Here is a 13,420-nt window from a genome sequence, read left to right as displayed (position 1 = left end):
GAGAGAGCAAGGATTCAAGGTTCTTAATATAGCTGCATCTCTCACATGTTGAGTTTGTATGGTCTAGGAGCAGAGGGTTGTCAGTGAACATGAGACAATTACTACACTATGTCAGGATGCCCATGTCAACCAAGCTGGCTGGAGAAACTGTGGGAAGTTGTACATACATAGTGTTAGGTAAAATTATATGGTCAGGAAGAGAGGTCACACTTAGAAATGGCTAGTGGGTGAGAGGTGTGTTGGTACCTCTGAGGCTAGGCTTAGTGTTCTACCTGACAATAGAGCTGAGCTGTTTCCTTTTACCTTCTGATCTCTGATTTAAAATTCTGATGTACCCATGTCCAGTGATCAGCCAGTGTTTCTTTCCATTTTTGGGTCAGCACTTTTCTATCATCATCATGCAGATCTGTTCTTGGTCTGTGTTCTATATCTCACCAGAGAACCAGTATAGAATCCCTTAGGTCACAAACTCTTACATTTTCTCCACTGTGATGACCTTTGGGGGTCTCTGGAGACTGTTACTGTACTTCTTCTGCAAATGCTTCTCAGGAACCTACCAGTGTCAGATATCAAGTTCCAAAAACCATACCTGATAATTCCTTGTTTATTCAGTGAAGTGGTTATGCTCCTGCAGCAGACCCTAGAAAATGTCAGTACATTCACATCCATGTACCTGCCAGTGCTGAGCAAGATAAACTTGTACTGCTATTTTGCATGTGCAATGGCTTTCCACCTTGCTTAATATTGTTTTAGCATTTCTTTTTAAATTGGAAAGACTTATTATGCATTCTGTAACAAGGGTTTGTTTTACCCCATACAAAGCATAATTTCCTACCACTTTATTCATTGATGGAGTTATTAGACAGACCTCATGTAGTCTTTTGATGTGTGCTTGTATTTTATACTGTGATGTCTGCTAGTGTACTTCCTGCACTTTGACAAAGAGCACCAGTCTGAGACAATTCTTACTTCACCTGTGGTAGTTCTGCACCTTTTCTGTGCTGCATTGGAAGCTTCTTCAAAAAATGCTAATAACCTACAGCATGTGCCAGTTTATCTGACTGAATACTTGCTGCTTGTTTAAGGGTCAAACTGAAATCTGTGTTCTGGATAGGTAGTTATTCTATGCTCGTCCTTTTCTGTAGTTGAGAAGATATTGAAATGTTTCTGTCCATTTAGCCTGATTGTGACGTGCTTGAATCAGACACTGAAATTTCAGCCAGTAACTATGTGGCCAACATCTGTTTTACTTTCTGTTAGACTAACACCAAACTTCAAATGAGTAAAACTGACAGGTGAAAGATAGACTCAAGTAATAGAAGGTGTTCAGGTGTTTTTATTATTAACTTTTTAATTGTGCCAACAAGATTCATTTCTTGACATACTCCACATACTTTTAATAACATATCTGATTATTTATCCTTTAAAAAGCTGCAGTGTTCTGTCCTTTTAATTTATTTACATTGACTATGGAGAAATGATTAATTATAGAAAGGACCACTTCAGAAACATTGACACTGAAGTACTCATCTGTATCTCTATCTCTATCTGAAAGTACTGCATGTTTTACAGGTCTAAAAATTTGAAAAATTATTTTTAGTTTAAAGTATTCAAATTTGAAATAAGATAACTTTGATTTTTTTCCATTCTTTCTTTTGTAGGAAGATTTGTGATCCAGGTCTTACTTCATTTGAACCCGAAGCACTGGGCAATTTAGTAGAAGGAATGGACTTTCATCGATTCTATTTTGAAAATGGTAAGTTTTACTTGATTTTTCTGCCAGACTTAAAGTTTATTGCACATAGATGTGGAGTTATGCAAACAAATCCAGCAGTCATAACAAGAGTATATGTAAGTAATATCAGCAAGGACCTGCCGTGGATTCTGCAAATTGTCAAGGTCATGTGTATATGTGTTTGAGTAATGCCCTTCACTGAGATGAGATCTGTGGTTTAACAGACTATTTCCTGCGATGTTGAACCTTAAGTACTCGTCTTTCTTTACCAAGTAAAAGAAGACAACATGTTTCTGTGCCTGATTGTACAGTGCAAACCTGTTTTGTTTTGCATTGTCATGTGTGGGGTGTGTTACTTGTCAGGTTATAAAAATATTTAAATAAAGTCTTTGAAATGTGACATAAATGTTCACTGCATATAGTGCACATATCTACCTTTGCTGGTGTTTCACCTTTTTTGCCACAAAACTTCAACATACATTTTCTGACCTTACCTAATGAAATCAAAAAGTAATTCACATTATCACTATTTGCACAGAAAGACATTTTTATGCAATGCAGGTAATTATTTTCACTTTATATTGTGTATATTTCTGTGTAAACAGTAACACACACTGTAGTGTGAGATGAACATATTTTGCATCCCCATTTAGCAATCAAATGTTTGTGTCTAATCATGTTTGACACAGATTTGAAAAAAAACATCTGTTATTATTTGTGATATATTTTGGAAGAATGGCTGATATTCATCGTTCTCACTGCTGTAGTTGCCTTTGGCTGTATGAGTTGTATCCTGCCTAGGATACAACTAGTTAGCTTCACAAAGCTCTAGCTTCCACCCACACCTACAGTCTGACTACTAATTGGGTAGCCCTTTGGAGGGAAGACATCAGTCAGAGTCTACACACTTTCAATTCTGTCTTGCTCAAGAGGAAGCAGCTTTGAGGCTTCGCAGGAGCAGCAATCAGCTTCAGGCTTCTTTTCTGGCAGGTATGTCTCCATAGGGGCACCCTTCCACACATAAATTATTGCCCTTTTAAGAAGATATTAATATATTGCATTTGCTGAATAAAAGCAGTATTTCCCCTTTAAGAGATCCAGTATTTTTTACAATATTGGAAGTTCCTGTCAGTGCCCACTGTTTTTAGAACAGGGCTTATTTTTTGAGTATTGGTGTCTAATTTTGTGGTAATGGTGTACTGCTTTTGAGAATTTGTATTTATATGTGTATGTTATAAGGAGTGTGAAATGTTTTACAGGGCAGGAAATGTTCTTATGTTGAATGTATATGTTCACTTTGTGATAACTTGCCTTCTGTTCTTTCTGTCAGTGCAGTTCAGAAAAGGGACGTGGAATTTTACAGGGATTTCTGCTTGTGCATTTACTTTTACAGTGACTATGTGAGGAAGTTTAAGGATGGGTGCTGCTTGTAAATATTTTCCAGCTGTACTTACCAGCAATCAGGCTTCTTTCTTGGCTACAGAGTGGATACTTATGCCAATTCTGTTTGTTCTTCTCTTGCTGTACCTAAAACTAAAAAGCTCAGACAATGCCTAAGCTATGGGTGGGTGACTATGTAGTGGCCAACTCTTATTCCTCAGACCACTCATTTATTATACTAGGTTCCTCTGGTGCAGCCCCTTCAGCCCCCTTAGACTGGGGATCTGCCACATCCTGTGCAGCTGTTCTAATATTTGACCTGGGCATGGGAGAACCATTTTCTTTGGATGTGGGAGATACTTGGGCGGCTCTTCTTAGGGTGGCTGGCAGAACAGAGCTTTTGTTAGGGGTGAAGTGCCATCCCCTAATCAGTCTTCTTCCAGGAAGGTCCCTATTTAAAAAAAATAAATAAAGGTTTAAACATTACTCATATCGGGACATAGAATCTGTTCATAAAGGTGATTTCCTTACCTTAGCCAGGAGGTTATTGCAGGCTGTTAATCCTGGAACTCAGAAATCCTTACCAGAGTACAATCTCAATAAAGAAATCCCTGAGGAAGGTTGTGAGATGATTTTGACATTAACAGAGACAGGGCTTCTTCTCTTGGAGATTACCAAGCCCAGAACTGTGATTCTGAGGAAAGTTGGTCCTGTCAGCGAGAATTCTCTTGGAGAGTTTTTCCTTTTCAGAAACTATTTCCAGGATAAATTACATATTTTTTTGGGGGGGGGGGTGTTCCCCCTGAACTGAGGATATATTGTATATTGCAAGTGTATGTGCCACATACTACACCCATCCCTCCTATTTGCCATACTTGGAGGACGTGTTTAATACTGCCTTTAATAACCCCAAGTCTCAACCTCCAGTCCTCAAAAAGGCAGACAACTATATAAAGTTAACACATTCCTGTTTTCTCATTTTAGATCTGACCCAGCTGCCATTTCATCCTCTTCCCCATCTGAAAACAAATATCTCAGGATCTTAGGGTTCATGGTTTCAATGATTCTCATGATTCCTCTCACAAGGAAAATCCATTTCCTTTAAAAAAAAAACATATAGACCCAATATTCTTTTCTTTGGAATTTCAGATTTCAATTTTGACCTTTAACAAAAAAGGAAGTGGTGGAGATGGCATATGGTTCAAAATCCAGGTCAAATCAAGTCAGTTTATAACAACAGATGCCTCAGATTTTGCTTGGGGAGCAGTTTCTATAGGGGTAAAGTTGCTAGACCTGTGAAACTCTTCATACATACCGAAGCACATAAATGTCAAACAGTTGTTAGGTGTGATTCATGCCATAAAAATGTCCATCATCTGTGGTTTCCCAGGACGTCTACAGGTGATTACAGAGAACACCACATTGATGTGTTACCTTAAAAAACAAAAAAAACAGAGGATTACCAGGTCATAACCTCTGTGGAGGATGGCCATAATGGCTTAGAAGGCAGCTATTTAGCATTGTTGAACCCTTCAAAAATCTTACATTCCATCAGAACATAATGTAGTGGCAGACAGGCTGATTAGGACCAAGAGAGACCCTCATGAATCGAAATAGAGCAAAGGGGTTTTCCAGGATTTGATAAAGTTGTTGGGAAACACCATAAGTTTGTTTGCCTGATTTCAAAACATAAACAAATTCTGACTTCAAATAACTACACAGGTTCTACACCAGGACGACTTACATGCAGGCGTGGAAGACAGATGCGTTCTCATTCTAGTGGTTGGGAATGTTCTTTTCCTCATTTCTACCTTCCCACTGATATCCAGGTTAATTCTGAAGATTCAGGAAGACTCTCCAAGAATTATTGTGGTGACTCTCTTTTGTCCCAGACAACATTGGTTCTTCCTTCTTATGGAACAGGCATAGGGCATTTCTCAAAAGCATTTTTACAGATTAGATCTACTCGCATAAGACAAGGGGAGGTTTAATACACTCTAACCTGAAACAATTTCAGCTAACTACCTGGATGATTAAGTTTTGATGCCTGTTAGGCATCTCTTTCATGAGGACATGCAGCAGTTACTAAAGGAAGCAAGAAAGCCTGCTACTAGGAAATCTTATATGGGCAAGTTAAAAATATTTTTTCTAGTTTATACCCAGCCAGTAATCATGGCCCTGTCAGAGATTATGCAGCACTGGGTCTTAAAGTTACTTTCTTCTAGCCTTTTCCTGTACTGAACATTTAAGTATGTCTAACCATCCCTTTTCTTCTCTGATTTTTGGTAAAACAGTTTCTGAACAATGTTTTGTATTTTGGGCCACCTAGAAAGCAGGTGGCTGCATTTTGGGCTCTTAATTTTGTGGTGGAAAAGATAACTATGTTTTCATTTGAACCAGTGTCATCAGGGTGATTTCAGATTCATCACTTGGAAGACTCTACTCATTGCTCTGATATCTGTAAGAAGAGTTCTCTTTGCAAGCTCTAATGTTGGGTTAACCTATCCCATCTTCAGTAGCAATAGGGTCGTATTAAGAATAAATCCTTCATTTATGCCAAAAGTTGTTTCAGTTTACTTTGAATTAAGCCATCAATCTCCCAGTGTTCTATCCAGATCTTCAGATCCAGGGAGAAAGGATTCTACATATTCCAGATGTGCACAGGCAGCTCAAGTACTATCCTGACAGAACTAACTCCTTTAGAAAAGCAGATCAGCTGTTTACTTCTCATGATAGGACAAAGAAAGGACAAGCTGTATCAAAACAGACTATTTCAAGATGGTTGACCTCTTCTGCTAATGTTTATTCCCACTGTGGCAAATCTATTCCAGGCTGTATCAAGGCACATTCTTCTAGAGCCATGGTTTTTACAATTGCATACTGGAAAGGGGTAGACTTTAGAAGCATTCTAGAGGCAGCTGCATGTTCCTTTGTACATACTTTTACAAGTCATTACAAACTAGATTCCTTTTCCAGGTCCAGGACTGACTTTACTAGGACCATTCTGCAGGGGCTCCTGGACCCTTATCCTCCTCCCAGGCTGGCTAGACTTTGCTAATAAAGCCATGTAGCTAAAGGGTACTCCAGCAATGAGAATGATGAACATAATAAAGTTGTGTAAGTTGCTCTTACCATAACAGTAGGACATTCATCGTGTTTCACTGTTGCAGTCATTACTCTTGGGTTATCCTGCCGGCAGGCTACCCTCAGTCGGCCAGAATTCCAAAGTCTAGGTCTGGCATCAGTTGCTGTCGCCTCTTCCCTGACGTCAATGCACCAGGGGTATAAAAGATGCAGCCGATGACATTTTCTTCTGTCTTTCTTGTCGCGTGGTGCCCGAAGCAAAAGCAGTTCGCAAGTGCCGGTCAGTCGACTCCTGAGATTTTCAAATCCGAATTTCAAAACCGAAGTCTTCCTTAAAACTAAGTACCCCATTGGGGAAACTTTTTTCTTGCTCCAGACCGATGTCAGAAAAAGTAAACTATTGTATTTCTTGTGGGAAGCAAATACCTCATAAGGATTTTCACTCTTACTCTATTCCTTGCCTAGGCCCTGATCACAATGTTGCTAGCTGTCGGTTTTGTGCTAGATTTAACCAACACACTATTAAGCGTTGGTTTGATTTTGCATTTCATTACTTTGGCCGAAGATTCAATTATATAATGCCGTCAGACCAGCCGACAACCGGAGTTTACAAAAAACGCAAGGAAAAGGATAGGCATTCGAGGTCCAAAATTGACAACGAGGCCTCTGCTTGGCCAGTCGCTGGTTCTCAGTGAGGTGCTTTCGCAGCCCCTGGCGCCCGCTACCTCAGAGCCACAGGCCGCTTCTGACTCCCACGTGGAGCCGACTGGGCCTCTGGATACTCATGGTATTGGACACTCGGAAATCATTCCCTCTGATGAGTCCGGAGCCGCTGAGCAGGCATCGGCTTCTGAGGGTGTCTTCAGACCTACACAACTATATATTAAGTCATCTTCAACTTCAAAGACAAAGACTAAAGCAGCTCTAAAGACAAAGAAACAAAACAGGTACAGCATTCTCCTACTCAGACTACCATGCCTAAAAAGCAGATGCAAAATGGCCGAAGACCTAATTACTTTGATCAGGGGCTCCCATCCCCCTCCTGATAAGAGGCCTAGGCAAGAGACAGAGTATGATTCTTCTGATCAGGTTTCTATTTCCTCTGATTCCTCTTCTGAACAGGATTACTCCATGCTTCCCTATGAGGATTCTGATGCTGAAGAATCCATTCCTTCAGCCTCTCCTCCTGAGGATTATTCTTTTGGGGAAACCCTGCACACAATGAGGGAGCATTTCCACTGGGAGAGCCAAGATTATTCTGAATCTAAGAAAAGGCTCAGAGATTTTATGCTACTTCCTCAGCACAGACACCTTGCTATTCCACCTGTTCTAGACATTGTAGATGATGTATTTTCAGAGTCCGGCCTGTTCCCTGACTCTTTACCCCCTGCACCTGCTAAGCTAGACAGATACTACAGGGTTCCAGATTCTCATAAATTCCTATATAAAAACCCCGCTGCTGACCCAGAAACTATATCTCAGGGTCCCAAAGAGGTTAAAGCTTCCACTGCAAAAAACCCTGTCCCCTCTGATAGGGATTCTAGGGCTCTAGACAGATGGGGGAAAAAAGTATATACTTCTGCTACCTTGGCTGTAAGAGCTTTAAATTTTCAGTTTCATATGCTTAAATATCACTTGTTTTAAAATGTTTGGTTTTGGGAGATGCTTTATCTGATGAAGGGCAGAGGCCCGTAAGCGCTCATCACTTGTATGTCTATTTTTAATAAACAGAAGGAGTTGGTATTCGAGCAGTGTCCAGTCTTATTGGTTTTTGGATATTTACTTTGGTTTATTTGACTGGACTTTGGTGAGGCACAGAACATTGTTTTGTTTTTCATTAAGTTGTTTCCTAAATTGCTATAGATTACACGTTTACAAGTTTTTGAAATAAAATTCCAAATCAATGCGACAGTTTTAAAAAATGCTTTTGTGCAAGTGGCCAGAGAGTGTGGGGCCTTATTAGCTGCATTTAGCACTTATAGACTTCTGTGCTGTCTGTGATTGTTTAGTACTACAAGGTCTCTACTGTACTTTGTCTTATGGTTACAGTTCTCTGACCATCTTTGAAGATGTGTCTGAACAGTACTCAAGAATTCTGCCACATTTATTAGAAACTGTTTCCACTTTTCGTATGTTCATTCTGCTACCTTCACTCCAGTAGTTACTGTATGGTAGCTGTTTAAACAATGTAATCTGAACAGGGACAAAAGGCATGCAAAACATTTTTATTGCCTGTAAAAATACAATATATTGTTTTAAGTTCAAATCCATTTTGACATCATTAGAGTCCTGGTTTTAAATAAGGCTGTAGGTTCTGGCAGGGCTGGCTGGGTAGAACTAGGCTGGTCTGCTTGGTACAAACTCACTTCCTGGTGGATTCTGAGAACCAGCAAGCAAAGCGGGTGCAGTATAATCCAGCAATTTGGCAGATGTTCTAAGCTGGGTGCAGGCATGTAGAGAGGGATGTGTGCACAGTGACATTTTTCTCACTACATTTTGAATGCAGGGTAAGCTAGGGCATTTATGAACTACTGTCTGATACTGACAGTAGCACCCAGAGTGGCCTCCCTACTTATGAGATGTAGGCAAACATAGAAAATGGGTTTAGTTTTGGGAGATGACAGAGATCAGCAGTTACGGTGATGGTAAAATTGGATAGAAATTAATGTGGCTGTAAATTCTGTCATACTCTTATTTTCAACATTTAATTAAAGTTTTCTCCTTTTCTTTTAAAAACTTTCCTTGTTGTTACGTTTTGGAAATTTTAGAAGAAACCTGTGAGTGTTAGCATTTTTAGTCTTGGGTCTTTGCTCCTGGCACAGATGTCCTACATTAATGGAATTATTTCCTCCTTATTAAATATAAAGGTGTCACATAAAATACCTATATAGCAGAAACTGCAACCTTAATTCCATAATAATGTTTATAGTAATTTTTCCCTACTAATACTAATAAATCCAGTACAATAATTTTCTGTTGTATTCTTTCAAGTACTGACATGCTTCACTGAAGCAACACTAACTGAGTTCTGCTAATTCTACTTTGAGAAAAGTTTTCTAATGAAACATTTTTTATCCTGTGGGAAATGGCCTTTTCGTGATGAACAGCTGCAAGTGGAGTTTGGTTGATTTCTTCATGATTTGATGAACTTGTTAATTATAAAAGTAGTGATGGAGTTGGGGCCACAGCCCTGTGCACTGTACGGGGAGAGGGTTTGAGGGAGCTTTACGTACTCCTGAAAAGCATTTTTTCTGATGTGGTACTGATGTGTGAATTCCCCCTGGGGGACTATTGATTTTGTTAATTATTCTAGTACCTGAATTTGATCACACAGTTCTGTGTTTTATCCTGTAATCTTGAGAGTAATTTATCCATTCTCTGCTTCCATGCTTTGTGACTGTTTACATGCTACACTGTCTTGGCTCCTGAAAAGAGGTAGTGCCTTGATTGTTTAACATAGTAACTAAAATGAAGCAAGACATTGGAGTTTTGATATGGCCAGTTTTACTGTACCCATGCTGTTGATTTAGTTTATTTCTTGTTTGCTTTTACTGATGCCAGAAGAATGCCAGTAATTTAAACATGGTCTTACCAGAGTAATGAAAAGGGGAAGGGTTGATTCCCCATTTCAGAATATATATGTTTTGTTATTGAATGTGTTGTATACTAACACTTGTTGATTGTAGTTTATTGTGAGAAGTTACTTTTGATGATTTTAAATATTTTAAAATACATGGAAATGTCTTCTTCTAAAGGCTTTAACATGTGATTGAGACTTTCTTTACTCAAGAGTTGTCAGCTGTAGTTGATTTTGGTGGGGAGAAGTGCTGCAGTTTTTGGAGCTATTTCTCCATAGGTACTCATTAAACTGTCACGATTGGATGAGCATAAACATGTGACAGTTGTTGACTAGCTACAACTCAGGAAACAAGATGCACAAAGTGAAGTTCATAAATTATGTCTAAATGGAATTGTGTGGATCATACCCAGTGACCAGTTAGATGTTCTTTGTTATGTTTACGAGTCTTAAGCTGGTTTTGATTCAGAGGATTGTAACCCATATTTAGTGGGTGTTGACTTTTTCTGGAGGTACTCTGTTGAATCCTCTTGAGTTGTTTCTTCTGGAAAGTAGACAGTCTTCATCTTAAAGTGCTCTAGTCTAAATATTAATTTGTTATATGTCTTTAGAAAGACAAGACAGTCTGTGGGATGGCTCAGTGCATGCACCCACATACTCCTCTTGTAAATCTTGTCAGTATACAGGAATTTGCTGAGCCACTGTGACTATAGTGAAATACATTAGTTTGTTGTTTTCATAGTCCGAGTACACGAGAGTATGAAAATCAGTGAAGAGGAAATTCATGTTCATTAGAAAGAAGCATTCTACGGTGGGTAAAATTATTTTAGCTGGCCACAGGTATGTTTTTCTTGTTGCAGAAAAGTGAATAAACAGCAGAAGAGGCTTGCAAGTAAATGAGAACTACAAAGCTATGTGACATTAAAACAAATTTTTATATGGGACTGTCAAGACAAAGTGGGCTACCCAAGTGAAAAAGACAAATGATATTCTTACACAAGGCAGAACATGTTAAAATGAAACTGAGAAGTCTTGATAAAGATTTATACAGAAATCCCTTGTTTTCAGTCATTTGATGTAGTCTATGATGCATGCAACAGAAGCTAACAGGTTGCATGTGTGCATACCCTTAAGCTAATACTTTGTTGTGTGTGCACACCCTTAAACTAATACTGTGATGAAGCACCTTTTGATTTCATTACAGCTTTCAGTCTTCTTGGGTACACACCTGACATCAATTAGAGACTCTGATTAACCCCAGTTAAAGTTCAGCTGTCCAAGTACACCAAAAGCCATGGTTCGCAGAGAGCTTACAAAGCATCAAAGGGATCTCATTGTTGAAAGGTATCAGTCAGGAGAAGGGTACAAAAAAAATTCCACAGCATTGGCTATACCATGGAACACAGTGAAGACAGTCATCAAAAAGTGGAGAAAATATTGGGCAAGAGTGATGTTGCAAAGAACCGGATGTCCCTCCAAAATTAATGAAAAGACAAGACAAAAGCTGGTCAGGGAGGCTGCCAAGAGACCTACAGCAATGCTTAAGGAGCTGCAGTAATTTCTGGCAAGTAGTGGTTGTGTACTAGATGTGACAGCAATCTCCTATACCCTCCATATGTCTTTTCTTACACAGAAGACATCCAGGCCCAGCTAAAATTTGCAAAACAATACATAAAGTTTCCCAAAAGGATGTGGGAAAATGTGTTATGGTCTGATGAGACCAAGGTTGAACTTTTTGGCCACAATTCCAGAAAAGTACATTTGGCTCAAAAACAACACTTCACATCACCAAAAGAACACCACACCATCACCATGGTGAAGCATGGTGGTGGCAGTAGCATGCTTTGGGGTTGTTTTTCTTCAGCTGGAACTGGGACTTTAGTCAAGGTGGAGGGAATTATGAACAGTTCCAAGTACCAGTCACTTTTGGCCGAAAACCTTCAGGCGTCTGCTAGAAAGCTGAAGTTGAAGAGGAATTTCACCTTTCAGCATGACAATGACCCCAAGCATACATCCACATCAACAAAAGAATGGCTTCACCAGAAGAATATGAATGTGTTGGAATGGCCCAGCCAGAGCCCAGACCTAAATCCAATAGAAAATCTGTGGGATGACCTGAAGAGGGCTGTACAGAAGAGATGCTCTCGCAATCTGACAGATTTGGAGCACTTTTGCAAGGAAGAGTGGGCAAATATTGCCAAGTCAAGATGTGCCATGCTGACAGACTCCTACCCAAGAAGACTGAATGCTGTAATTAAATCAAAAGGTGTTTCAACAAAATATTAGTTTAAGGGTGTGCACACACAACAAAGTATTAGTTTGAGGTTCTGCACACTTATGCAACCAGCATATTGTACGTTTTTTATTTTTTCTCCTAACAGATTTGTTTGTTTTTTAATTGAATTGTACAGGTTATAGGTCACATTAAAGGTGGGAAAAGTTTTGAAATGATTTAAAGTGGTCTCAGTTTTTTATATCACAAAAACCTGGCATTTTAACAGGGGTGTGTAAACTTTTTATATCTAGTGTGTGTGTGTGTGTGTGTGTGTGTGTGTGTGTATATATATATATATATATATATATATATATATATATATATATATATATATATATATATAAAATTAGCAGAGGATGTGAGGGGTGCAGTGGGACTTACTATGTCCCAACCACCACGATGTTCTGAATGTAGATGCTAACGACATTTGGCATTCATGATGTTCAATCCAAAGACATGAATCCACACAGTCATGTAGCAGTAGAAGGGGAAGGAAGAAAACCTTAACAGCTAGACCTGACTGTAGAAGAACTAGTAGACTTTGCCATATTCCCCTGACATTTTAGAAATCGATGTAAAGAAAATAGAGTGATTCAAAAAAAGGGAAGTGTAACAGAAGCAAAGAGAAGGATAAACAGTAAACAAGCCAAAGGAAGTAAGGACAAGAGAAAAACATGCAGATTCTACAGATAGCAAAATAGGGTGCAGAACTCAGTGCAGGTACTGTGGTGACAGTATTGTAATAAAGGACATTGCACAGTCCTGGGTAAGGAGTGTAAAAAAATGCGTTAAGATTATCTCTGCTGAAGTATTCAGGAGCAGAATCAGTAATGAAAAAACGTAGTACAGAGGTTGTAGGACAGAGAAGCAGAAGAGCCAGTGGAACAAGACAGAATAACATGATGAATGTCCTAATGTCAAATACCATTAATAAAGCTGTGAGTGAAGGTAGTGATAGAGGGGTCTATATTACAAGATCAAAGCTTTACTTAATCGAATAAGTAAAGCTCGATCTTGTAATATCGAAACCGTAAAATGTCAAACGGCCGATTTAACCCAGGGAAATACTTCCCTTGGCCGTTATGTGGAGTATGCCCATTTTCCAATTTGGAGCAATCTCAGAGTTGGTTAATTTGGAGCTATCTCGGAGTTGGTATATTTAGGTAGGGGGTGTGTGGTGGGTGAAGCCTCCCATTTAATTTCGGATGTAAAGTTTTTTTTTTTTTTTTTTTGGATTCGGCCAAGGAAAGTGTGTCCCTTGGTTGAATCGGTTGTTCGACATTTTTAGCTGTCGATATTACAAGATCGAGCTTTATTTATTCGATTAACTAAAGCTTCACTGTTGTAATATAGATGCTAATAGAGTAAG

General features: G+C 39.1%; 1 protein-coding gene across 21 annotated transcripts in view; it reads left to right on the top strand.

Moving 5' to 3' along the window:
- CAMK2D (calcium/calmodulin dependent protein kinase II delta) overlaps positions 1-13,420 on the top strand; it is a 1,797,486-nt gene that overhangs the window by 1,732,295 nt on the left and 51,771 nt on the right. For all 21 annotated transcript variants that reach the window (XM_044061588.1, XM_044061589.1, XM_044061587.1 and 18 more), the window contains one exon: positions 1,662-1,756. In XM_044061588.1, the coding sequence (XP_043917523.1) occupies positions 1,662-1,756 (95 nt within the window). The remainder of the gene's footprint in view (positions 1-1,661; positions 1,757-13,420) is intronic.

Source organism: Protopterus annectens, chromosome 2.part0 (assembly GCF_019279795.1).
Source record: "Protopterus annectens isolate FY-2018-M chromosome 2.part0, PAN1.0, whole genome shotgun sequence".
Classification (NCBI taxonomy): domain Eukaryota; kingdom Metazoa; phylum Chordata; order Ceratodontiformes; family Protopteridae; genus Protopterus; species Protopterus annectens.
The sequence above is the reverse complement of the archived record's forward strand: the minus strand, read 5'-3'. Positions and strand labels throughout refer to the sequence as shown.